This window comes from Hippopotamus amphibius, chromosome 11 (assembly GCF_030028045.1).
Source record: "Hippopotamus amphibius kiboko isolate mHipAmp2 chromosome 11, mHipAmp2.hap2, whole genome shotgun sequence".
NCBI classification, from domain to species: Eukaryota; Metazoa; Chordata; class Mammalia; order Artiodactyla; family Hippopotamidae; genus Hippopotamus; species Hippopotamus amphibius.
The window spans coordinates 83,040,088-83,067,451 of NC_080196.1; the positions used below are offsets into that span (position 1 = coordinate 83,040,088).

Genomic DNA, 27,364 nt, shown 5'->3' on the forward strand with positions numbered 1-27,364 from the left:
GGCGGTCCTCCCGCCGGCAGGGGGAGCACGCCCGGCTGCCCCGCTCACCGCCGCGCCCCGCCCCCGGCGCCTGCGCCGTCGCCCCGCCTCGCCCGGGATGCTGCTGCCGCTGCTGCGGAATAGCTGCTTCCCTTCCTCCTCCCCCGGCGGCGGCGGCGGCAGCGGCGAGGACGCGGGCGAGGGGGGCCGGTCGGCGGCGCAGCTGCAGCGCGGAGCCCTCGGGCCGCCGGGGCCGCTCGAGCGCGCGCTCGCCCAGCCCGGGGCCGACCCGCGGCGCGCGGCGGAGGCCGAGGGGGCGCCGGGGCCCGGGGCGCGCGGCTGGCGGCGGGCCGCGCGGGGGCCGCATGCGTGCATGGATCCGGGCGCCGCGCTGCAGAGGCGGCCCGCGGGCGGCGGGGGCCTGGGCGCGGGCTCCCCGGCGCTGTCGGGCGGCCAGGCCCGCCGGAGGAAGCAGCCCCCCAGGCCGGCCGACTTCAAGTTGCAGGTCATCATCATCGGCTCCCGCGGCGTGGGCAAGACCAGCCTGATGGAGCGCTTCACCGACGACACCTTCTGCGAGGCCTGCAAGTCCACCGTGGGTAAGGCTGGCCGGCCGGGCCGGGTGTTCGGGCTCGGCCACGGGAAGCCCTTGCATTCCGTGCCGCGCGGGCCGGGCGGAGACCCCGGGTCCCCACGCAGAGTCGTTCTGGGCCCCCGCCTGGAGACGCTGTGAGCATCTCTCCGCGGAACCCGCTCCCCCCACTCGTCGCCAGGAGGAAGGTGGTGACAGGTGGGGGGGCAGGCGGGCAGCGTGGTGGACTCCGGCTGTGCTCTGGCTGGATGGCTAGATGCCTTGGTTTTGCCCTCCTTGGAGGAGGGGTACATCCACTGTATTTCCGGCTTATTTTCTAATTTTGAACTCCCTTTTATGTTGCGCTGAAATAATGAAGTCTTAAATTCCCAGAGGCGGATCTGTGGGGATTATTCAGACTAACACTACAGTGAGTTTCTTCTTTTAACTGTAAATGCTGGGCAGAAGGACTTCAGCTGTGTTTGTCCATGACCTCAAGTAACCCAGGGACTCCGAAAGTGAGGAGGAGGCTGCTAGGTGCGTGAAGTACAGCGAAGTAACTACAGGACCGCCCTCGGGTCCTCAGGATGTAAAATTGAAACTGCAGGGAAGTTTTCTGATGAAGTCGTGTGTACAGGCCATGGCGTTGAGGTCTGTCAGGTCGCTGTCTAACAATCGCTTCTATGGAAAACCCCTTAAAAGCTGTCAAAGGTAGGGGAACCCCGCAGATTAGAAAGAAAGATCAGTCACCTTCAGTAATAGGGAGGGAATCCCCTAGGGGAGTTCCAAGAAACAATGAATAAATAGTATGTAAATACGAAATTCAGAATTAAAAGTATCATTCCACACACTTGTGCATGTTTTTAGTATGGTAACCAGTGGTACTTCCAAGGTGATACAGTTGGGGGTGAATTGGCTTTAAGTTGTCATGTAACAAAACACTATTACGTTTAAAATGTCCTATTGGAAAACTAACCTCCGAGTGTTTGTATTGTCTTTTTGTTTTGTTTGCGAGAATGTGTTTCCCTTCATGCTTTTTTTACAATAGATCATTTTGGATGTATTTGTGCTCTCTGTACCCTGTTTGTTTTTAAGATCTCGGCCTTGGAACCGTGATATTAAAGTTATGTAGCATAGCATAGACCTGTTTCAAATATCCAATCTTGAAAAAAAAATACATCCAATCTTGGATCATGTAAGGCACAGGGAGTTTTTAAACCATCCAATGAGGGTTTATACCGTTATTTTAGTACCTGGCATAAGTAAAATAGAGCTAAAAGCTATTCAGAATTATCCATCTTTTATGGCTCCACACTTAAAAATATGTAAAAATGGAGAATAATATAGTTATACTACATGATGAAGAGAAACTAGCACAGGCATAATGGGTGGATAACAGGCCTTGGGTGGGTGGAGGGTGAGATGGGATGTGAGCACAGGTGTGCTTAGAACGGGGCAGAGGAGAGGTGAGGGGGGGTTTTCTAAGCCATGGCCAGAGCGGAGCAGCACCCCCACAGTCTGGGAAGGAGTCATTAGGGGATACTGGGAATGAATGCTTCAAGACCTTGGCTGCCATGCCATGGAGTGTGGACTTTCTCCGGTAGCACCTGGAGCAGTCAAGGTCTCTGGGTACAGCCCTGGCATCAGGTCTTTGGGAATTGAGAAGAAATGGGAGGCTAGGGGACCAGGTAGTTGGTTTCTCTGTTCTCTTAACAAACAAACATAAAGGCACACATCTCCACACATCACTGCTGCTGTGGGCTTCTTTGTGCACTTGGATGGACATCATCTCGCTCGTTTTTGTTTCCTCCGTACGTAGCCTGTAGTACTTGGCTTTATCAGTATTTATTAGTGTGGGCAGTTCAGAGAAAGATGCTAACTTCTGGTCTGGCCCAGAGTATGAGGAAACTTTAAGAAAGTTAGCTAACCCCTCTTCAATCTCTGCCTCTCAGTCGATTTCCTCTCCCACTTATCACATCACTTATTGAGCACTTACTGTGTGCCGGTGCTGTGCTACCCACGGGGACTCAGGTGGAGAGGACGAAGTCTCTGTCCAGACGTGGCTCAGAGCCGTGGGGCGCAGGATGCCCCAGGGTGATGAGGGCAGCACAGAGATGTGTACAGACCATCTGGGAAGCATGGAGGAAGCCCTTCCGCCCCAAGTCGGGGTGAGATGAGAGATGGAGGGGGAGGCCTCCGCTCTGAAATGCTGTAGAGATAAGGTCACTCCCCGAGTTCTTTTCTGTGGCGTCAGTTGGGGTTGCCTCACCTGAATGCCTCCCGCCTGAGCAGGTGACTCATAGGGTCCTGCTGAGGCCAGTTGTTGAGTTTCATGTCCACAGAGCACAGTCACCTCCACAGATTCTGTTCCTCAGGGCCACGTGCCTTCACCCTGTCAGGCTGGCAGAGTCTGGAAGAGACCATGCACCCCGAAGCCTGGCGCAGGTGCTGGCCCAGGAGGGTCGCTCCAGTGATGGCCCTGCTGACCTCAGGCTGGAAGGGTGCGTCTCCAGTGAGTGCCTTTGCAAAGCCAGTCAGACTCACTGGACTTTCTGTAAAAGATTACAGTGGAAATCCCGAGGGATTTGAGATAATAAAATTACAAATGAATTGAAATGTTGATCTTTTTTTTTGTTGTTTTTGTATTATTAAATAAATCATAAGTTGATTTGGTTTAAAAGACACAGAACTCACCAGGGTATGAAACTGAAAGGACTGTTTTTTTAATAATTGACCTATTTAAGTGGAAATTATCTAGGTGGAGTATTACTTTCAAATGGAATTTTTGTGGAGTTGAGTTACTTAGTCTGATATGGCTGACGTGGTTTGACGGGGGCTTTAAAAGGCACAGAGGCAGCTTTTTGAAGTTTGAAAAATGGAAAAAAAACTAGTTGGCTATAGAAATTCACAACTCTAAATACAAAAAAAAAACCCTCATAAAATTATGTATCTGTCAACCTTTGTTTTTTGTATAACTATTGGAAGCTAGCTGTTAATTTTGTTTGGATCAAAACGTTTTTACCAAGCAGCACCTCTGACCCCGACCCAGAAGCATTACATTTCTAGAAAAGCATTCTAGAAAACCTGGGCTCTTGATTTAAGCTTTGCCACAAACTAGTTTTTGACTTTGGATAAGTATTTTATTGTCTTTGCATGTGAAAGGTTATAGTCTGTTAGTGGTAGCTACAGTTTTTTGAGCATGTACTGTGTACCACCAAGAGTATACTCTTTCTAAACCTCACAACAATCCTGAAAGTTTCCCCATTTTACAGATGAGGAAGCAAAGTCCCAGAGGGTAGACAACTCACCCACAGTGGCCTGGCGGTCAGCAAGTGGTCAGGGCCAGGGCTGCAAGTGAGTTCCTTCTGTCTGTTCCTTAGCTTACTTTGAGATTTAAATTCACTTTACTCTGGAAATTTGGATGGTTCCGAATCAGACACCGTGAAACTCTTTCCTACTTGCCTAATTTGGTCCCCCTGACAGTCCTGTGAAGGTAGTGATGTCATCAATCTGTGGTATCATTGAAATTGATTTTAACTATGCCCCTTTGTCACTTTCCTCTGGATATTAAAATAATGCTCTAAAAATTTCATTTCTTACCTAAATATTCAATCATTCAAATATTTTAAGCCTTTTACGTATTTATTAAAATATATTTAAATAGAGGAAAAGGAAGAGTAAGACAGTTTGGACCAGAATTCTGACTTCCTGGGCAGTAGAGTTTCTTCCAAAGTGCAGGAGGCCAACATAGGGTTGCCAGTTCTTTTATTTTGCCACATAAGGACATTTTTTAACAATCCACTACCACCAACTTAAAAAAAAAAAGAACTTAACATGAAGTAGACCCCAAAAATTAGGAAAGACAAAATATCAGAATTAAAAGTTCTTTTGAATTCAGTTTGAGAACCTCACTGCTGTGTCGCCATTTTTCTCATTTTGCAACCGTGCCTTAAACGTCACTCTGAGGAAAGTGGTCTTAGAGGGTGATAGCACCTGCGGGAAGCCCTGTTTGCACTCAGTCACATGCCATTGCCTCTGTTCTCAGAGTACAACCCTTCGGGCCCCATGTGCACGCGGGAAGCGTGTTCCCAGGGCAGGGAGACCTTGTGGTGCAGGTGACTGTGGTTCATCAGGGCCAGCAGTAGAGCCGGAAGCAGAATCGAGGGGTCCAAGGAACAGGTAGATGTAAATCCCGTACAGGATGGGCTGTCTATGGATTGGCCTTGACTGTTAGGGGACAGGACGGGAGGGATGAGATGCAGGCTGTCGCGGTCTGGTCCGCTTTGCCTACAAGCAGTGGAACCGCTGTCAAGGGAAACTGACTGCTTGTACTTTATTCTGGAAATTTAGGTCACAGATTTTTGTGCGGAAACCCAGAATGAACGTTTCATACTGGATTAACGTTCTAAGCTGTGTGCTTTATGTTGCTCTTCTGTGATCATGTGCAGTCTTTCCAGCCATGGCTGAGCTGCCTGAGTGTTTCACTCACTAAGGAGTTAGAGAGAGTCTTCCCGAATTCCCACTCAGAAGCCCAGACTCTGAAGCTCTCCGTGTCAGCCCCTCCCCTGCCGGGTGATGTAACGGAATGACTCAGGGAGACAGGAGTGGGAGAGGAACGGTCGGTTTCTGTGCTGGTGTATGCTGTGTGGTGTGTGATTTGGCTTACTTAATGCACTCAGCGCACGCTGATAGGCTTGTGTAGAGTGCGTTTGTGGAATAAAGTAGCTGTCTTTCAAAGAAAGTGTGGAAAGTTGGGGATCGGGTTGTGGAGGTTGAATAAAAATCTATTTAAAGACCTGGCTTACATGCATTCAGCCTTCCTCTCGGTGTCATACACTCACACTGCAGAAGAAAGTCTGCTTATGCTCAGTGATGGGGGTCCAGACCCTTTGTGACTGCCTGTCCTCCGTCGGCCGAGGGTCTGGGGACGGGCTTTAGAAGGCAGCCCAGGTTCCTTGGAGGGCTGGTAGGGCCAAATTATCCTCCAGCCTTGCGTGCCAGAAACGTCGTTCTAATTAAGCATTTGCTTGAATTTGTAGAGAAAGCATAGCTTTATACACTAGTCAGCAAATATTTCGTGAGAGGCTGCTTGTACTTCTGTGCGACTCAGTTCTGCTGGCCATTTCATGGGGCACAAGGCACACCTGCCCCCTTGGCTTGTCCCTTGCAGAAGGGGACGTGAGTCCTGGAGATGGCGCTGATAAAATGTGAGGGAGGAGGTGAAAAGCTGCACTTCAACAGAGGAAGAAGGGGATTCTTCTCCTCTTGTCCTTTAATTGCACATCTTTGACATTAGGAAAGTGTTTGGAAAACCAGAACCACAGGCCTGAAATAGTGCCCTTAATTTGATGGGATTTTTTTTTAAAACCCTTGAAATTTGAAACCAGAAAATACAACACAGGCTTAACAGAACACTGTTTTCCTCCCAAATCTGACAGCCTCCTCTGTTTGGTTTCTGGTGCTGACAGAAGGCCTTCTTAGTTTACAAAACTGAACAACAACTTGCAGATTCACCTCGGGCAAGCTGGCGATGGGAGCTGCCTATGAATGCACCTCTCCCTAAGTTGTCTAGCGTAATTTAACACAGAAGCCTCAGGACCCCCCAAGGCAGGTCCAGGGTGAAGGACAGCCCCTCCCGATGGGGAGGCCTGCTACACAATCACACACTTTCAACCAAACTTTTGCTTTTGATTTTTCGTTTAAGAAACACTGGACTGTCTCCTTGGCCACTCCTGTCATTCTAGATGCTCCGGAGGGGGGAGGGGTGGGGGGTGAGAGGGAGGAAGAGTGTGGGCTTAGGGGGTGGGCACACAGTCCTGGATTTAAGTCCCAGCTGTACTCACAAGCTGTCACTGTCTTTAGGCAGCACCTTAACTTCAGTTTCCTCCTTTATGAAAAGAAAAAAATAGAACTCACGCTCTTTTCCTGTCTCCTGCTACAGGAACAAATGGAGATGAAATAGTTTATGTACCTGGGCCAGAAAAGGCAGCTATAAATGTTCCCTTATCCTTCTAAATTATACCACAGATGCAAAAACTCTGCAGCACTCCAAAAAGTAATTCTTATCCACTAGAGATACATACTGATTCATACTGAAATACATACAGGTGAGCATGAAATGGCAAAATGTAAGCACAGGACATGGGTAAAGTAGAAAAGCCCTTTGACTTTCCCTGCGTTTTATGGACCCATCTGAGCAGCGGTAAACTTAGTATTTAGCAAATGAAGAAAATGTTTCTGATCCACCATTTGACCATCTGGGGGGGTTTCTTTTCTAGATCTTCCTCCCCCCATCGACATTCTCTTCCTCTGGTGACCAGGAGGGTGAAATCACTCCGTGCTTTTCAGCAGGGGTCTGTGTGTAGCCAGAGGGCGGAGCCAGACCTGCTGGGGCGGGAGCAGTCTGAGCCGGCCAGCCCCTCACTCTTCCTTTTATGATATTTCCCTAGCAACGCAGAATTCCTTTTTTGACGTTAAATACATGTTCACAGCTTCCTCACGGCAGTTCCCCCCTGTTCTTGCCCTCAGGTGAGGCTGCACGGAGAGCTGGGAGGAGCCAGATGGCCCAGGTTCAAATCTGTGCTATCACACTTGCAGCCTGTTGACCTTGGGTGAGGTACCAGCTTTGGTGTTTCATCTGTAGAATGGGGAAATGACAGTATCTACCAGTAAAAGCATCGGTAAGATCCCTGCAGTGAGTTAATGTGCACAAAGCCCTTAGACTTGCACCCGAAGAACAGTAAACCCTGGAGAGAGAGTTCTTCATCTGACCGTGACGGGACCACATCCTTTCCCGTGAAACTTTCACGGCAACGAACGCCCTCCTGTTCTGCTGGCTCCGCAGGCGTCCACGAGCTCCGGGTCCCTCGCCCCCTCTGGTGTCCGTGACCTCAGACTCCCTTCTCCCTGCCAGATGAAGTCCATGTGTGGCCGTGTCTGGTCCAGCCAAGTGCAGGGCCGTCTCCTGCCTGTGTCTGGGTCAGGGACGTGGGTGGTCTTTGTTTGCTGCGGTGCAGGCTGTCCAGTCTGGACTGAGAGAGACAGGTCTCGTTAGACTCAGGGCAGACCTGTAATATCCTCGGGCTTGAGAGCATTTTTTAATGACATGCAGTCATTTAAACTACTTTAAAAGTACCTGCTTCTGAGAGGATCAGAGTATTTTACAGTTACAGTACTTAGTTGCCATTCCGTTGAACTCTCATATTACTTGACTTAGGTAGGAAAAGCCCCATAATATTAAACAGTGGGATTTCAGAGGTTCGGGGGCCTCTTGGGGTCAGTACTGTGTGAAGGTGGTCTGCACTGCCTGCCGTTCACAGGGCGCTCTCCTGCAGGGGTTTGTCCCATGCTCTCCTGAAAGGCGGTGGCCAGGCAGGAGGCTGGCCTCACGTTCAAGAGAGAGTTCCTGATGTTAAATTTGCCTTTATCTGTGTGACCTTGACACAGTTCTTAATTTATTTTCTCACTGTCAACTCAGTGGAAATACTAGGAAGCTTCTCCACCAGTAGAAGTGTTAAGTGCAGGATTGGGTGACACTGTAAAAGATTTATATCCTTGGAAGAAAAGCCAGTGTATGAGCCTAAGATAGTTGTTATAAATTGGCAGGAATGTGGTAACACTGCATGAGTTGAGACTTATTTCAAAGTGTGAAATCCTTCAACGTCCTGAACGTGTTAAATAAACTAAAATGATAGTCTGGTGCTGATTCCAGGCCCTTGCTGGGGGAGGGGCGAAAGGAAGACCAACACTCAGCTGTATCCCAGGCATGGGCCACTGTGTTATTTTTGCTTTTATTTCGCTTTTTGCTGGAAGGGAATGTGAAGGAAGAAGCTTCTGTTTATTTTTGCTATTTTCAGTTTTGTAACTTTTTACACATCAGCAAAAAGTTACATGGTAATGTTTTTTTTGGAAATGTTTTGCCTTCAAGGAAACTTATAAATCTTACCAGCACCAAGTATGACAATTCTTTATGCTCTTGCTGAGATTTATGAAAGATAAATACAGAGATAACAGTGCAAGATGAAGCTTTGTTCTTCAACAGCTCGGTTACGGTGACTCTGGGCCATTTGCAGGTTTTGCACTTTTCCTTGTTTCCACGCATCTGACTTTTATGATAACAACCTTTGGTTGTGGGCAGTGTTATAAATTTGAATCTAGGTTCTGCCCCTCAACTGGCAGAAGTGATATGACCTTTAAGCAAATGACCTTGGCCTCTCTCCTCTATGAGGTGAGGACAGGAGCGCCCAGCTCGCTGGGCTGCTAAGGGAGCCCATGTTTTGCATGTCAGGCACAGGATCAAGAAGTCTCGAATAGAACAGTCATAGCTATACCCATTGACAGAGGGGGGCTGCAGGCCTGTGACCTATGTCCTTCCTGATTGAAATGTTTTTAGGTTGGCTTCATTCGTTGGTTAAGCTTAAAGAAGGGTAAGCCCCTGTCACCCAGCAGGACATTCACTTAGTGGACCATTTTCCGTCTTCCCGTCTGTGTGACTGAGTAAACGGATACCATAATAATCCCCTGGGAGGGGTGCATGTAGGGAGAGAATCTGGGGATGTTAAGACTGCCCATCCTCTGAGGATTTACCCTCAGGAACAGGAATTGCAAGAGAGATGAAATGCTCCGTTTCCAGGGTGACGCATGTGTGTGTGCGCTGGGTACCCAGAGTCCCACCAGACACACTCAGGATAGAACTCCGCCCTTCCTTCCTTCCTGCAGGGGTGTGTGTGTGTGTGTGTGTGTGTGTGTGTGTGTGTGTGTGTGTGTGTGTTTCATCATCAGTCCTGGATCTCCTCCTGTTTCCAAAAAGAGGCAACATCTCTCCATATACACGCCACATTTGATGGAGAAGAGGGGCTGGTTTCCATTCCCCAGATTTACTGGGTCGCTGTGCTGGGCCGGGCACCGTTCTAGCCTCCAGGAAGCCAAAGGTGACTGTGCTCAGAGGGCACCTGTTCCTTTCACGTGGGGGAGACCAAAAGAGCCATGGGTCCGGGCTGGAGGGGTCAGAACTGCGAACATGGATGAGGAAGGAGGGTAAGATAGGGGGCTGTCGGGAGGCTCAGTTGGAAACCACCTAGGATCGGAAAAGGATCAGAAAAGGATCGGAAAGGTTTCTGGGCAAACGGAGAAGTTCTCCAAGAGAGAAGAGCAGCAGAAGCCCGAGTGCCTGGGCTGTTGATTTAGGTCTGGGTGACTCGGCTCTTTAGGGGCAGGAGTGTCCCCATCACCTGGTGGAGTGCTAGGCTGGCCGCTTCCCCTGTTGATCAAGACACTAAAGGAGGGGGGCGCTCCCCTGGTGCAGTGGTTAAGACTTCTCGCTTCCAACGCAGGAGGTGCGGGTTCAATCCCTAGTTGGGGAACTAAGATCCCACATGCTTCATGATGCAGCCAGGAAAAGAAAAAAAAAAACACTATAGGAAATGTGGTTTTCAACAAAAGTTGCAGCTTTTTTTGGTCCCTTATCTGTTTATAAGCATTGGTCCTGGGTGTCCCTGCTCAGTCAGGAGTCTCTGTGCTTTTTCCAAAACGAATTCCCTGTTTGAGGCTGTTGGTGACTTGTTACCTTTTGTGAAGGGTCATTATAATTTCTATGAGGGGCAAATGTTACAAAATAGACATCACTAAGAGATATTTTCGACTTGATGTAGAAAAGCTTTTTAAAAATGTGCAGTTGCATACTTTGTTGTAAAGATTTGTTTCTCAGCCATAAACTGGAGTGAGTTTACAACCATTACCAGCTACCTGGTGGCTATTAGGTACGGTGGAGGAGATTTCATTTAAGAGAAAGGACTGTTTTAATGAGCTGTTTTTTGTGTGTGGAATTTTAGATTTAGCCACTGGATATTTTTCTGTTGTTATTGATGTCGTTAATCTACTCACTAAAATTAGATAGTTTGGGCTAACCACATTCCTAATCCTATTCACTGTTCATTCATCTTTGCTTTGCTTTGTTCTGCTGTTGGAATTAGTAGTGTATTCATAATCACATGGTGAGAACCTTACGGTGATTCCTGATTTTGACTGTTAATGCCCTTTCCTTTTATTTTTGTTCATTAAACTTTGTGGTTACAAAATAGCCCTAGTGTAGGACTGGTAAAGTTGGAAAGTTGTCGAAGTTGGTTGGAAAAAATTGTCTGACATGTTCAGGCTCGGAACAGTTCTTAGCAGAGAAAACTGTAATCAAAACAAAAATTATTTGTGCTGGCTGTTCGGAGGGATTCTTGTAGTTGACTTGAAGCAGAGCTCACAAGAGAAGTATCATCTGCCAATTCTTTTCAATAAAAGGTAGCAGCCACTGCAACAAATCTTAATCAAAGTCGCTTAAATAAAAGTTGAAAAAAAAATTCAAAGGTGCTAGAAACAAAAGTAAAACAGAATAGTGGTCATAGCACAGTATGAATTTGATTTGTAAATTGCCATCACAGAGTAACACGGTGGGGCCCTAACTTTATGCTAGGATCAGGAAGAAGGTGTTTTGTCTGAGCTGTGCCTTTTTAAAATCAGAACGTAGCCCCTAGGTGCAGGCTGGTTTCTGTGCCTTGTAGAAGATCACGTTCGGCTCTGCTCTTCCCTTGTGATTGAGTCATGAAGGATTCGGCTTGGTCTCTGTTTGAGGATGTTGGTCGTGTACAGACATGCTTCCTGTTTCAAGGCTGTCTGAGAGTCTTTTGACTCGGAAAAGCAAAGCTGTTCCAGAACTGAAAGTGAAATTGGCTTAACCCGCGTTTGCCGTGACTTTTGAAATCAGGGCCAGCGCAGGAGATTAAGAACCAGGTTGCAGTAGCCTGTGTTTTATATTCCTGCCACTTTTCTTTGCTGTACAGACCCCGGTCCTGCTCAGGGTTGTAAACATGTCTTTTGGTTGCATTGGTGTCTGCAGTGTGTTACTAATTATAAAAGTCAGTCACATGCCTTGGGCTTCACCTCAAGAATGTCATCTGACTTTGAAGAGCTTTGTCACCACCACCACCACCACCACCACCACCTATTAGAGACCCAGCAGCACCGGGACCCTGGCTCCACGAAACATTCAGGAAATAGTTCCTATGGAGATTGTGTTTCCAGTTCCCAATGTTAGCTGGCATCCCTTTGGTTTATTTTTTTCTTAGTTGTGAAAATTGTGTAAAAAATATTGTTTTGAAATCTTGAAGTTTTCTGTAAGTGAGAAGTATATAAGGTAACATCCACAGATGAAAATTTGGTTTAAAAAATTATCTGAAGCTTTAAGGGCTGAATTGGAAAGAGATAGATGATCATTCTTGACAGTTTACTTGTTGCCATTAAAGTAAATAAAAGTTGAAATTAATTTGTACGAGTAAATTTTTAAAAAATAATTCCTCTTCCTCAGTGACAATATAATAAAGTCACTTTTGTGAATGCTAAAAAATTTAATACAGTAAATCCTAAATTCAGACAAAGGCTGTTCAAAATCAAGACTGAATTTCCTTGAGATATTTGTAGTGAGGTGCATGAACCTAGAGACTGTCATACAGAGCGAAGTAAGCCGGAAAGAGAAAAACAAATACAGTATGCTAACTCATGTATGTGGAATCTAAAAAAATGGTACTGATGAACCCAGTGACAGGGCAAGAATAAAGATGTAGAACAGACTTGAGAACACGGGGTGGGGGGTGAAGGGGAAGCTGGGACAAAGTGAGAGAGTAGCATTGATATGTATACACTACCAAATGTAAAACAGATAGCTAGTGGGAAGCTTCTGCATAAAATAATAGGCAGATCAACTCGAAGATGGGTGATGACTTAGAGGGCTGGAATAGGGAGCGTGGGAGGGAGTCTCAGAAGGGAGGGGATATGGGGATATATGTATAAATACAGCTGATTCACTTTGTTGTACAGCAAAAACTGGCACAACAGTGTAAAGCAATTATATTCCAATAAAGAACTTAAAAAAAAAAAGGCTGAATTTCCAGTGTTCTGTGTAAGAATTTTCCCCGAGATAACATGCTTATAAAGCCATTCATTTGTTTGTATAATTATTAATTGGAATTTTTAAATGTTTCTCATGCTACACCTCTAGTAGTAATAAGCTGTGTTATGAATAGCAAATGCTGCATCTCAAGTTCAGGGTAAAACCGAACAGACGTTGGCTCTTCGGTTGTGCCGGGAAGCGCAGAGTGATGTTCCGCACAGATACCGGTGACCTTCTGCTTTCTCCTTTTGGGATTTAGTGTGATCAGTTTTTTTGGTTTTTTCTGATAATGGCATAAAAATGTACTAGGTGGTATTCTTTTTCTGACAAATTTCACTGTTTTTGTTTCATCTTCATCTGTTTCATTTACAGGTGTTGACTTTAAAATCAAAACCGTAGAGCTAAGAGGAAAGAAAATTAGGTTACAGATCTGGTAAGTGGGCTTCTGCACCCAGTCCTGCCATGTGTCTTTACCCGTCCACACGCTTGTCTAATACAATTAACCGTCTGAGCTGGTCTGTCTCTCCTACGTTTCCTCTCCTTCGCTCACGTTCAAGTGGAATGAATGGGGCTACCTTCAAGGGAGAGTTCAGGAAAGAGTCCGCTTGTCTCAGACCCTGTTTACGCACGGGAGTTGTGGGGAGAAGAATGTTACTTTTATGGCAACTAGTTTGGAGCCTTTAGTCTCTAGTTTCACATCATTTGACAAAATCATCATCACTAAAAAGATTGCTCCAACGCTCGGCTGCCTGTTTTCAGCGTTACTTTGCGAGCGTTCAGAGAAAGGCCGGTGTGTTCCTCCATGGAGTCGCCCCGCCTCCCGGCAAGTCCCCCGCAGGCTGTGTCCTTGGTGGCACCACGTGGCGGCCGCCATGGGACACGCTTGTCCTTCCGGCTGCATTGCCGGTGCCACATGCCCTGAGCTCCCCCCACCCCACCCCCCACCCCCCGGTGCCCTATGGGGGGCTTGCAGAGCCCCCTCCCCACACATCAGGAGCGTGTGAGAGACTAAACCAGCCATGTGGGAGCCGCTCCGCCACCCTGGGGACCCCGAGAGTCCCTCTGGAGGAGGGACCGGGGGCAGCAGTGGTGCGGCGGCCCCGCCGGGGTGCCTCGAGTCCCCTTGTCGTTAACACAGCCTAGCTGCAGCGTCTCAGCCACTAACTCCTCTCGCAGGTCGACCTCAGCTCTGAATGTCTGTCCGCCGTGTGTGTGTCGCTTTCATCTGCGTTCATTGCTGCCGCGAAGGCGGCTCCATCGTCACCTAGCGCTTGCGTGTTAGTGCCATGCCTCATCCTCACCCGTGTCCCTGCCCGGGCGCCACTGCCCCCGAGCCAGCCGAGGTGCCCGCCGGCCGTCAGGTACTGTCTCCTCCATGGGTCACTGCTGACTGTTTAACCCGCTGGAAGGATTGGGGCGGGGGCGAGGTTGCTTTTTTGTTTTGTGTTTTTGGTTCTCGTATTTTTGTTTGGGGCTTGGTTATGAAACCTTTATGGTCTTGCTTAAATACTTGGTAACAAAACACGGGTATTTCCTACTCTGTCCGCCCGTGGGGGGAGGCAGCAGCCTGTGTGTGTGTGTTGCTGCCCAGGTTTTGAATTCTGGAAATGGCGGGGTACCTGTCACGTGAGCCACTGTTTCTAACTATAAGCTCCTTAAGGTAAGACTGTCTTTAGGGACTTCCCTGATGGTCCAGTGGTTAAGACTCTGCGCTTCCACTGCAGGGGGCACGGGTTCGATTCCTGGTCGGGGAGCTAAAACCCCACGTGCCGCGCAACATGGCCAAAAAAAAATTTTTTTTAAAGACGGTCTTTAAAAGGATTCTCAGGCTGTGTCCACCTCTGTACCTGGCACCTGTGGGGAGGTTGCCTTGCCAAGGAGATACACATGATGTGAGAACTTTGTGAGGCTTGCATAGTAGGTGACAGCAGGGTCCCAATGATGACACTGTCGCCTGTCCGAAGAGACGTGTCTTAGGTGATGTGTTAATACTTCGGTTCCGTCTCAGGCGGGAATAATCTGATTTACAGTTACATACATCCAGGTATCCGGTGTCTGGAACTCTGCCCACTTACGGCCGTCTGTGCCACGGACATTGGATCCTTCTGGAATCCAGCTGCCTTCCTTTGAATCTGAACAAAGAGGGCCTAACCTGTGAATCCCACTCTGTGGGGCAAAGTGTGACTGAGCAGCTGTGGGAGACACACGAACACCCCGACACCACTGTTCTCTGGAACATAGAAGCCTCCCCCAGATCATTCCTCCTCTGCTTCTCCTCACCCCTCACACTTCGTTCTTGGAATTTTTAAAACTGCAGAGTGTTGAAAATATAACTGAAGGAGGGGCCATCACATGCATTGAATTTACTGAGAAGTTGATTGCCAGTTTTCTACAGGGACCATCCCAGGGATTCAGTGGGGAGGTAGAGTTTGTCTTTTCCAGAGGGAGTTTCACTGGTGAATAATGTATCCACTAATGCCAGCAACCTGCTAATCACATAACACTCGAAATAGGATTCTTGTCTTCTGGAGTATGTTATTTAAAGAAAGGAAAAACCTTTTTCTCAATCACTGTTATCCCATAGGTAGGAAGGAAGCACTGGAGCCATGGCTCAGTAGGTAAAGTGACGCAGGGCTTGTTTTGGCCCTGGGAGCCGTCCTCATGCCGTGGCTGCTGTAACCTGCTCTGTTGCGGGCATGTTGTCATCACTTTACTCTGTCCCATTAGAGCGCATAGGAGGAACCGGTGTGTTGGAAAGAACTCTTCAGAGACTTGGTAGCCTGTCCTTTGATCCACGGGAGCACTGCCGGCCTGTTTTCACAAGGAGGTCTTGTTAGAAGACATGCATTTTTTCTTGATGATTTCTGGATATAGCCGATCTAAGAAATTATTATTTACTATAGATTCCTTAAGGTTTAAGGTACCAAAAGCTGCAGGTATCATTGTCGTATTTTTAGGTCACATTTTATGTCATCACCACATTTTTAAGTTCCTTGATTGTCTGAATTTAGGAAAAGAACCATTTTCCTGTCTCTGCTTGAAGTGTTTCTACATGTGTGTATATAGAACTTGGTGTAAGTATAGCTAAAATAAGGTGTCGACCAGGATGTAGTTTCATGAATTTATAGGCACATGCTATCTTGGAAATTATTGACAGAGAATTAGAGCCATTGCGTTGAGATGGACTTGAAGCTGAGAAATTAGCCTCCCGCCTTTAGGCAAACACAGAATTAACATGCTTCGTATGAAGGGCTCTTATTCTGTCCAGTGCTCACTGTTGGCGAATTTGGTTTTCACCAGCGTTCTTATATTGACATCAAGTTTGTTTCCTTTCATTCTCTGCTTTCTAAGCTCCCTAAGTGTGCTACTCACGCAGCTGGTTTTTTGAAACTATATCAGAAGTGCCTGTTACTCTCCTGATTCTTTTATTATTGGGTTTTTAGTAAAACCTCTCCTAGGGATCTGGTGTACAACATTGTGCCTGTAGATAACGGTGCTGTATTGTATACTCAGAAATCTCTTCAGAGGTCCGACCTCATGTTAAGCATTCTTATCACAATAAAATCAAACTAATTTTTCAAAAACTTCTATTATTTCTGGACTTCCCTGGTGGTCCATTGGGTAGGACACTACAGGGGGCCTGAGTTCGATCCCTGGTCGGGGAACTAGCTCCTATATGCATGCCACAACTAAGAGTCCGCTTGCCACAACTAAGACCCAGCATAGCTTAAATAAATAAATAAATAAATAAATATTTCTATTATTTCTAATTTCTCTGTTCTTGGACCCCAATTTCTGGATCCTAATTCAGTGAATGTATATAGAAACAAATGTAAAAATGATTTACACTAAAAGCCAGCTTAAAACTACCTAGCATAAAGATTCATGAAAGTCTGTAATTCCCAAAATGCTTAGTGAAGACTTTATGATTGCTGTTTAAATTTGTGGTGCAGCTATAATGTGCTAACCACAGATTTCAGAGTAGAAAAAAATATATTGTTTTTGCTTTTTAAAGAAATGAGTGAGAGATGTTTTATAAAATCCTAACTTGAACAAGCCAGCACTTGTGATCAGCAGAGAAACCACAGTCTGAAAATTTCACTCCTTATTGGTTTGAAAGTAATTATGCCCCCAAATGCCTAGGAGCCTGGAAATAGTTTTGTTCATTGATTTCTTGTGGAAATGAAATAGTACCTGAGTCAGTTCCTTCTCACCTGATTTGAATGTGCCTTTTTATGTCTGTAAGTTGCTTTTAAGAATCCTGAAGAATTCAGTCCCTGTCATTATCAGTTTTCCAATTTTGGAGCTCTGGTTCAAAAAGTTTATTTTGGCATCCACTTTCCACACTTTACACGTGTAGCCTTTTGTTCAGCACCTGTGAATGGAGGGCCCACAGTGGGCCAGGCCTGGTGGCCGCTGGTGGGCAAAACAGACCATCCTCAGCCCCTAGGCCTCCCAGCCAAGGGCACAGGGGAGTCTTACATCCACTGGAGCAAAGCAAGCGGCCTTGCTTTATGTGAAAATGAATTTGCCAACGAGCCTCATTGTTTGTTTGGCAAAATGACACATCCCTAAGGGGAGCTAATTTGGTGGCAAGTCTAGTCTGAACAAAGCCATAAATTATGGCACCTTTGCCGTATGTATTTTAGGGACATAGCCCCGCAAGCTTCACCCCACCCCATGCGTTAGGAAAAGGTTTCACATCATCTCCCCCTTTTGGAAATTCATGTGCTGTCCTGTGAGAGGCTGTGACTGCATTGCAGGGAAGAACCCTGTTTTCTGTGTACCACACTGTCCCCTTGTTTCCTCCACCACGAGCCACCTGTATCACATGTCCCTGGGGCTGTGTTGTGAGTTAGGGTTCTTTGGGAAGAACTGAATTATAGATCCTCTTTAAAGGAATTGTTTGCTTGATCAGAAGGCCTGCTGCATCAAGCCCCGTTTGTAAATTCGTGACAGTTCTCAAGCAATTTCTTGGCTTCTTAGGTTGAGAAAATGGGTCTCAGCCAGCTTCTGTGCACTATTAATGCACGTATGTCTTCGTGTAGAAAAGAAAGAAGCTTTAGATTTCAAGGTAGCGGTCAGAGAATAATGAGCTTGATTGTGTTTGCAAAGCTGTTTAGTACCTCTCCTCCCTTTGCCTTTGACCACTTACTCTGGAGGGAGTAAGAAAATAACAAGACCGATTCTATAGCATTTTTCATTAGTGGTGACTCTATCAGCAAAATCAGATATTCACCATCGAGGTCAGTTAAAAGAGAGTCCTAGGGCTTCCTAGGTGGCGCAGTGGTTAAGAATCCGCCTGCCAATGCAGGGGACATGGGTTCGATCCCTCCTCCAGGAAAATCCCACATGCCGCAGAGCAACTAAGCCCGTGAGCCACAACTATTGAGCCCATGTGCTGCAACTACTGAAGACCACACGCCTGGAGCCCCTGCTCCGCAACAAGAGAAGCCACTGCAATCAGGAGCCCCCACTCACCCAAACTAAAAGAAAGCCCACGCGCAGCAAAAAAGACCCAACATAGCCAATAAAATAAATGATAATAATAAAATAAATAAAATGAAAAAAAAGAGAGAGTCCTAGGCTTAAGTCACTTTAGGTATCATCCGTGCATCTTGTCATTGCTGATAACCACCTCGTTCATGGTGTGTTATACGTTCCACCATTTTACACGGTGTTTACTTCTTCTCAAAATCTTGGTTTGAAAGAAATTGGGTCTTCCTTATGATTTTGTTTGGATGTACCTAGCTTAGAAAAGCTACCCCTACTAATAGCGGATATGCACGGACATGTGAGGAGTTACCTATGGTCGGGCCCAGGCTCTCCCTGTCTGTGTTGTTCGGAAACTAATTTTTGCTGCTGTTTCTTAGGGACACAGCAGGTCAGGAGAGATTCAACAGCATTACCTCAGCTTATTACAGAAGTGCCAAGGGGATCATCTTAGTATATGATATCACTAAAAAGGAGACATTTGATGATTTGCCAAAATGGATGAAGATGATTGATAAGGTAGGTGTGTTGCATCTCTCGATGTGAACTCTTCGCATGCCGGTGTTAATCATTACAAAAGGAAGAAGGGGGACCTCTGTGGAGTGTGCTTTTCCATCCTGAACGTCACGTAATCCAGAGCACAGCGTCCAGAATAGGTGTACAGCCCTGCATCATAGATGAGGCAGAGAAAAACTAAAGTGTCTCCAGGATCAGCTTATAAATAACAGAGCCAGGGTTTTTATTCTGGTGCCTGGGCTGTGTGATTCAAAGCCCAAACACTTCGCTGCACGCTGTCTGGCTGCTTCCGTGGAGTCAGATTCAGGACTTCCTCGTTCTGCAGCAAGTTCACTTGGATGCCCACTTTGTAAGTATCCACAGAGCGGCAGCCTTGCAGGGACAGCCGTCTCCACTGTGCCTGTGGAAATGCCAAGGGCCCTTGGTCCCCCCCACCCCCCCAAGGACCTCTGCCCCCAGAATTAGAGATGGCCTTCACCTCCTCGTTTTGAACTAAAGAAGGTTTTATCCTTTGGACCACAGTTGACTGTATAGAGATAACCCAAGTCTGTATGAATAATGTAACCTCTGGGATCCCCCCTAAGAAACAGGGACCCAAGATACACCTGTAGATGCCACAGCCGTTGAGGGTGAGATGTGGTGGTCAACATGGCCACATTTTGACAGTTCTTCCCTCTTTTTCAGTAATTTGAGGCTTAGTTCCTTTGTATAACAAGTACACTTAATATATCATCAATTGGATTTTGTTTGCAAATTGTATTAAACTCATTTATAGGATGATGTTGGAGAATGGTCCTTTTCAGGTCTTACCAAGCACGTTTTCAACGTGTGCCCCTTTAAAGTGTGTTAGGGACCGGGGTTGCCAGGCTCACAGAGATATCGGGACGGGGGCAGGTCTGGGCCCTGGGGCGGCGAGTCTCCAGACGTGAGACCTCCCCTGCTGAAGCCTCGGGGCGTGCTCCTGAGGACCCCAGACGGGGCGCCCTCGCTGCCAGCTGCCAGCGCAGAGCCACGGGGTAGTGTTAAAACCGGAGGCAGTGGCCTCCATGTTAGAGGCACCTCGGTTGTGAGACCCGTCCTCTGTCCCTGTGATACCTGGCTCTTGCTTTTCCCTCTGTAAGTGCTCCCGTTTCTTCAGGGCTCACTCTTCTCACCCCGTCACCTGTTGGGGCAGGGTGGGGGGCACTATTACTGTCACCCCCATGTTACTGACAAGGAGATGGAGACCCCTAAGTAACCTGGCCCAGGTCACCCCGTCAGGAGGCCTGTGCTGAAGTCTGTCTCAAGTGATGGTTGAGGATACCCCAGATTCAGTGAGTTACTTGAGAGACTGGCCTTTTGAAAGAAAGCAATTCTACCATTTTTTTTAAACTCAGAAGTAGAGCTTAATTTTTCCTGATTATAAAATTATGATACCTTGTCATTATAGAAAACTAAGAAAACCAAGAAAAGCCCAAAAGTAAATTTTAAAAGTCTGTAGTTCTATCATCCAGAAAAACCAGATTGGGCCCCTGCTCCATGTCGTTTCACATCCTGCTTATTTTACTAAATATCCTGTCACGGGGGCCTTCCTGTGTCATCTCAGTGTTCTTCCAGAGCCTTTTTTGTTGTTTTTTTATGGCTTCATTCTTTTATGTACTTTATTTCATCCTTCACCTGCCCTGTGGGATTTTTTGTTTTTTTTTTTTTTCAACTGAGTGCAGAACTTTGCCTGTATTTGGAGTCATTTCCTTAGGGTACATTCTTAGGAATTGTGGGTCGAGGGCTGAGAACATGGTAGTTCATCAGGCCTGTGACCCCTCAGAGATGGTGGAGCCAGTGGACAGAGGGGTGGGACCCACCCCCTGGGTTTGTGTTTCCTGTCGTGTGTGACATGCCCATCTTTGAAATGCAGCTTCTCTTACAATCCCACAGTATGCTTCGGAAGACGCAGAGCTTCTCTTAGTTGGAAATAAGCTGGACTGTGAAACTGACCGAGAAATCAGCAGGCAACAAGGAGAAAAGGTGAGGGAAGGGGAGTAAAAAGGGGCTCCCAGCGCCCACGCTCTGTGGAGCGAGCACTCTGCGTGCTTTCCCTTTTAATAAATGACTTTATTTCATAATTTTAAGAAAATAATCCTCAGTTGCATCCTTCTTATTCATTTGCCTTTGTTAACTTCCTGCTCCTTTAAGTTCATCTTGAAACGGAAGGGGAAAAAACACATTAGTACATACCGCATTATTTATTATCTCACCTGACATTTTATACAAGAAACATTCTTTTAAACCATGTAATTGCTTTCATGGTTTTCTCTTACTCTAACCTTCCGTGGAGAATTGATGATATTCACGTTTTAAATGTCAGGTGTGCTACAGTTTAGAAACTTGGGCACATAATTTGACTTGAAGGTCCTGGTGTAACCTTAGTTTTATTGTTTTCTTATCATGTAGTGCACTTGTACACTTTATATTTGAGGGTAAACAGGGCTTTTCAGACCTTTCGTCCCAGCCCTTCCCTGAAAGCTGAAGCCTCAGAGCTGTTCCTCCCCCGTCACAGGCCCCATGCTTGTACATTAGACTGTGTTATGCCCCCACAGAGAAGAATAACTTGTTTTCTTAGTTTGCACAGCAGATAACTGGGATGCGGTTCTGTGAAGCAAGTGCCAAGGATAACTTCAATGTGGACGAAATATTCCTGAAGCTTGTTGACGACATCCTGAAAAAGGTAACGAGAGAATCGTACGTCACGAAAGTATTTCATCTGAAACCTGTTCCTTGTTTCCTTTGCTGTTTTTTGGTTGGGAACTTTTTATGTAGAAAGGGAAGCACGGGGGTCGATGTCAGGCTGAAGACCAGCGGAGCCTGGACTCGGCCCAAGGACCCCGGTCACTGCCGCGGCAGCCTTTCCCCACGCCCTCAGTGCCACGTTCCTCGCTCAGCCTTACTCTCGGGTGGAGCGGGTGTGACCGTGGGGCCGTGCTTATCTGACATCTGCTCCTCTCTTGTTCGTGTTTTCCCACAAGGAGTAAGTTAGATACAGACGGTGGCGGTCTTCCCCACCCCCCTCATTGCCCTGCTGTCCAGCAGGGCCTGAGGCCGTTACGGGTCCGTGCGTGGCCCCAGGTGGCAGGAAGGTGGCTTCACTGGATGGCAGCACTTTGTTCAGGCATCCTTGAGCTTGCATCCAGAGATTTCTTAGTGAAATCTTTAAGTGTATTTGTATTATTATTACATATAATCGACTCGGTGCACGTGTAATTCAGAAGCTTCTAATACAGTGTCTGTCTGTATAATTGCCAAGAGAAGGTACTTTTTTAGTAATCATATAACCCCTGAGAATGCAGAACCGTTTTTCATTTTTTGATACATTGTTTCCATTATACTGGGCTGTGAAAATAAATGTTTATGAAGTCCATCTGCTCTCTTCTACCATAGGGTGTGAAATAGGCTGCACAGCGTTTGTGTGATGGTTGAAGCTCCCTGAACCTGGTTCTTAGGTTTTGGCTTAATATTTTCATGTCTAATTGAACTCTGATGATTAGAGAGTTTTCTATAATTGTATGATATGCTGGATCTTTACATGTACATCGTTGGCTTAAAATGGTCTTGTCTGTTTCTTTATCCTCAAGATGCCTCTGGAGATGCTACGGAACGAGTTGTCCAATAGCATCCTCTCCTTACAGCCAGAGCCCGAGATCCCACCAGAACTGCCTCCACCCAGACCACACGTCCGATGCTGTTGATTCACCACTTTGGAGACAAAGTGGGTGCGATGCCTGGAGAGGGGAAGGTTCCATTCTGCACTACAATCATTTTGACAATTTCCTTTCGCACTTTGTAATCCGAGTCAGAGCTATACACTAACTTGTAAATACGCAGATATGCAATCCTGGGTGAGTTTTGGTTATAAATGACATATTTCCCTCCAAATTATTATATTTCATTCAGTATCCCAGTGCCTAGTACATGTGCGCTGGAAAACGTAGTACTTCTGATATGAAGAACAGGAGAGATGAGAGCTATAATGTTTCTTGAAATAAATAATTGTCCTTGTTAATTATATTACGAGGACAGAGATATTCTGATAAGAAGAAAGAACGTGGTGCTTTGCTTACTGTTTTAAAGAAAATTTGTAAAACTAAAGACTTTGGGGGGAGGAAAAATGCTTGAATGCTTTTTCTTTATTTACATTTCTCCCAGCTGTAGCATCTTTGAAGTATTGGAGTGTTTCCCACAAAGCAAGCTCCATTCATAGCCGTCTTGAAGGTTATTTATTCACATTACATATTAATGGTAGAATATGACTAGTTAGAAGGTGGGACTCGAACTGGTCCTGAGGCTGCCGAATCTCTCTGGTTTCCTGATGGACATACCCTGTGCTTTTAAGAACTGCAAAGATTCAACAAAGAGATGTTTTTGAAACTACAGAAGATTTAAAAAGAACGCTGCTGTCCTAAACAAATCTTGTTTAAAGGAATTTTAAAGAGATACATTTTACTATATCAAAGAACATACACGTATTTGCCTAAACATTCTATATACCTTTGTAATGATAAAACTTCTCCCCTCGACGGTGAAGCTTATTCCTATTAAGCCTAGACTGTGTTCTTTTTTTTTTTTTTTTTTTTTTTCCTGGTCTGATAATGAATGTGTGAACTCTATCTTTGGTATATCTTTTATTAAACTGCACTGTTTGTTTAGTCAAGGTAAATAAGTCATTATGTATTTGAATAACTTGGCGTGTGTTGAGTGTTGTGATATGAGAAGCATTGTGGTCTTTCTACACTAATGAAGTGCAAATAAAATTTTGTATTTATGAATGACAGTTGAGTTGCCACACTTATTTGTGCAGGTATAATTTACGTATCTGATGATATTCTTCTGAAACTCCACGTCTTAATCTTTTGAGTGTCTTAGATGAGAAAAATGCTGTGGAAAACATTTTGATTGTTTCTCAAAAGGTTTTAGGCACAGAACTACAATACGACCCGGCAATTCCACTCCTGGGTCTACACCCAAAAACATCGAAAGCCGGGGCACAAACAGTTGCTCTACACTAATGTTCACAACTTTGTTCACAGTAGCCAAAAAGTCGAAGCAACCCCGGTGTCCGTCAGCAGGGGAGTGGATCCTGTCACAGGCCGCAGCATGGATGCACCTTGAGGCCATCGTGCTGAGTGAACTAAGCCAGTCACAGAAGGACAGATACTGTACGACTCCACTCACACGAGGGGCCTAGAACAGTCCAATCCATAGACATAGCCTGGTGGGTGCAGGGGCTGGGGGGAGAGAGGAGTGGGGAGCTACTGTTTAGTGGGTACGGAGTCTCAATACGAGATGATAACACTTTCTGGAGGTGGATGGTGGTGATGGTTGCACAGCCGTGTGGATGTACTTCGTGCCACTGGGCTGCACACTTAAATGGTTAAATGTATGTATGTTTGCAGATAGTGTGCTCAAGAAAATGTTCTTCTTAATGTCTGTGCCTTTTGCAGTCCAACAACTATCATAGATTGTGCCCATCTTTTACCTGTTGTCTCACCTGCGCGCCGGCCTCCTGTGCTCTGCCCTGTGATGCCGGGCCCTGGCTCTTCCCGTTAGAGCTGACGCTGGGAGGAGCTCGAGCGGCTGGGAGGAGAGGGGAGGGACTTGCCGTTTCCTCTGCGCTCGGCCCCCTGCGCTGACAGCTGCCCGGGGGCTCCAGGTCCCTGTGGACCCTCAGCTCAGCCTGACTGCGCCCGCAGGAGGGGCCAGGGCAGTGGCACCGCTGCACTGCGCCCTGCAAGCTCTTCTTTTTTCTACCTCCTGGATCTTTGAAGTGCTATTTCAAGTTGGTAGGTGGTTTTATTTAACTAGCGGTTTAAAGTTTTAAATATTAAAACTGAGGGGTGGGACTTGCCGGGCTGTGCAGTGGCGAGGACTCCATGCATCTGCCACAGGGGGCAAGGGTTCAATCCCTGGTCAGGAACGAAGATCCCACATGCCTCCGAGTGCGGCCAAAAAAACAAATGAAAAACTGGGGGGGTGAATATTAGTTGAGGACGCAACAAAACAAGAGATGCGTCTTGCTTGTCTCAAGCTGTAAAACGACCTAAAATTAGTTGGGTTTTTTTTTTTCCCTGAGTGATTTGCATTACCAGGGAGGGGGAAATTACTTGTCTTGCAGATTATTTATTGCCTAGAAGTTGTCAGTTGGCCACAGACTGCCGCTAAGGGTGGGTCAGGACATGGTATACGGGCTAGTATTTATGCTGTGATACTGTGGTGAGGAAAGGTGACGTTTATTGCATGGTTGCTGTACGCCGGGCCCTGTGCTCGGTGCTGTGGGGACGTGACAAGAGAGACCGTAGACAGCCCCTGCCCTGATGGATGAGTTCAGCAGATGCGACAGACAGACCCCTCATGGGGGTGCAGGACAGAGCCTCCACCGTGAGAGGACAGGTGCAGAGGAGGAGAAGCACGGCCAGTGTGGGGAGCGGGGATGGAGGGAGGTGGGGGTGCTCCTCTTCGGCCTTCGGGAGCGAGTAGGCTACTGACCGGGGGCTGGAGGGTCGGTGTAGTCACAAGCTGTTAGTGGGGAACCAAGGCGACCGTCTGGAAAAAGCAGCCCTCGTGGTAAAGCGTGCGCTGCTGTCCGCACGGATTACAGCTCCCTGACCACTTGGCCACTCCTTGGAAATGTTTGATTGATCTCAGCGAAGGAGCGGTGAGCAGCGGCGTGAAGCGAGATCTTAATTCCCTGCCCAGGCATTGAACCTGGGTGGCCTGGATGAAAACCTTTCGCCACCAGACCAGCAAGGGCTAGAGGCTGGAAGCTATTTTTTCCCCGGCTCTTGCCCCCAGTGAAAAATGCATTTCTCACAGAGGCTAAAACTGTAGAAGCAGGTACAACGTTTATTATTAGAGACGTAGCACAACAAGTGGGAGAGCACACGGAGACACAGTTTGTTAGGACAGAAGCGAGGCAGAGATGCTCCCCCGGAGAGAAAGGCTGTGGGTGTCCCCCCTCATGAGGAGGAGCCCAGTAAAGAGGCGGTTGTCGTTTATACAGGGCAGTTCTTCCAGGTCTTAGTTTACCATTGGCCAATTATCTGGTTTCTTTTTCTACATCTGACCTAGGACCCTCCCCATCATGTGTGCACAGCTTTTTTCCAAAATGGATTTCAACCCGGAGGCCTCTGGGAAAGGCTTAGCATGACATTATGGGGTGGTGCCCCCCCTTTTTGACCCCCAAGGAGCCTTTCTGTGCATGTGTCATGTCTCCCTTGTCCCAAGAATGGCGAGTGTATGACCTCATGCTCTCTTAACATTGTCTCTGTCCCTGCCAGAAAAGTGTCCAATGTCCGGTTAGTTCCCCTATTCCTGTTGCTCTCTCTTACATCGAAGTGCAGATATTGAAATACAGACAGGAGGCCGGTCATAAATATGTAGTCCTGGAGCCTGTTTGTTTCTTGCCTCAGGAAATGTAAACAGGGCTGGTAATGAATGTCCAGCCTGGAGCTCATCTTTTCTGCCTCATGAGATGTAAACAGGAGGCCAGTTGTAAATGCCTAGCCTGGGGCCTGTCTGTCTCCTGCCTCATAATGAAGCCTGTTCTCATGATACAGACAAGGCAGCGACTGGAGAAGTAGTTAAACCGTCTGCACACAAAACCTGAAGCATCTCTGTCCCATAAATGGACAATTATTACGGACGGGGCTTCTGGAAAGCTGCCTCTATGAGCTGATGAGTTTGGTCCATTTGCCGACAGGTCGGCTCTCCTCCATAGGCTTAAATCGTAATCCTGTTTGACAATCTGAGAACAGGATAAACCAGCCCCAATCCACCCACTATTGACAAACAACTCACCCCACGTCCTGTGGGTGGAAGCTCCTTGGTGCCCTCCCAGTGGAGAGAGCAGGGCCCCTGGGCTGGGGGTTTAAGGCTTGATGGGCAAGATCAACACTAGAATCCCTAAATTGTACCAGATTTCTTTCTTTAAAAAATAGCAGACCTTTCCAAAGACAGCTCAACAATGCTTCAATTAAAATGCCTTTCATTGTATGGAAGAATGAATTTTCTAGAAGACAAGCCAGAGGTGCTCCCCGGGGCTGAAGCTCTCTGGAAGAGACAGTGGCCTCAGGCCCATCTGTGGGGTCATCAGCTTTACCTGTAGGGTCAGCTGCTGGCCCATGGTTAGCTCAGGGGCCCCTCAGCCCACTAAAAATCGACCCCAACTTGTTGAAATGCCCTTTAACTCTGAAAACAGCTTTCACTCCATAATTTAAGACAAAAGGTTTTAGTATGAGTAACTTGTTAGTTTGAATTCCCGTCAAAGTGTAACCTGTCGTCGCCACGCACCAATAACTGGATATTGAATTGAGGAGGAGAATGTCAGGTAGCTGGAGGGGAATCATGAAAATAGGTAGGAAAATGGTTTAGAAAGAGAAGGAGGCCAAAAACAATTGGGCAACTTCCGTTTGGCTCTGTCCTCAGCCGGGCTGGACAGACTACGGATGTTCACCACGCCGCCGTCTCCCCCAGGCCCTGCCGCTCCTCACTCTTGGACCACTGCCTCCTACCTCGGCCTGTCATGGGACTGTTGAAAATGTGTCCAGTGCAAGCAGAAGGAAGGAAATAATAAAGAAGAAGCATAAATAAATGAAATTAAGAACATAAAAATAAAGTCAATAAGCCAAAAATTGTATCCACACAACAATTTTTTAAAGGGCAAAAAAGAGTTATTAGGGAAATACAGCTCAAAACCACAATGAGATACCTTCACACCTATGAGGATGACTGTTATCACAAGAACAAAATAAGTGTTGGCAGGGATATGGAAAAATTGCAACCTCTATGCACTGCTAGTGAGAATGTAAGATGGTGCAGCTGCTGTGGGAAATGGTATGTAGTTC

At 46.8% G+C, this 27,364-nt stretch overlaps 1 protein-coding gene across 2 annotated transcripts; it reads left to right on the forward strand.

Moving 5' to 3' along the window:
* Positions 1–97: 97 nt before the first annotated feature.
* Positions 98–23,309, forward strand: RAB12 (RAB12, member RAS oncogene family). Of its 2 annotated transcripts, XR_009048004.1 has the most exons (7): positions 98–578; positions 12,855–12,915; positions 18,356–18,494; positions 20,406–20,495; positions 21,091–21,195; positions 22,100–22,363; positions 22,671–23,309. XR_009048004.1 is itself a non-coding variant. In XM_057699034.1 (6 exons), the coding sequence occupies exons 1-6, from the start codon at positions 98–100 to the stop codon at positions 22,211–22,213; spliced, it is 990 nt and encodes a 329-aa protein (XP_057555017.1). In that variant the 3' UTR covers positions 22,214–23,309. The 2 variants fall into 2 exon arrangements, 1 of the variants encoding a protein (XP_057555017.1); XM_057699034.1 differs by having other exon boundaries at positions 22,100–23,309.
* The last annotated feature ends 4,055 nt before the right edge of the window (positions 23,310–27,364 follow it).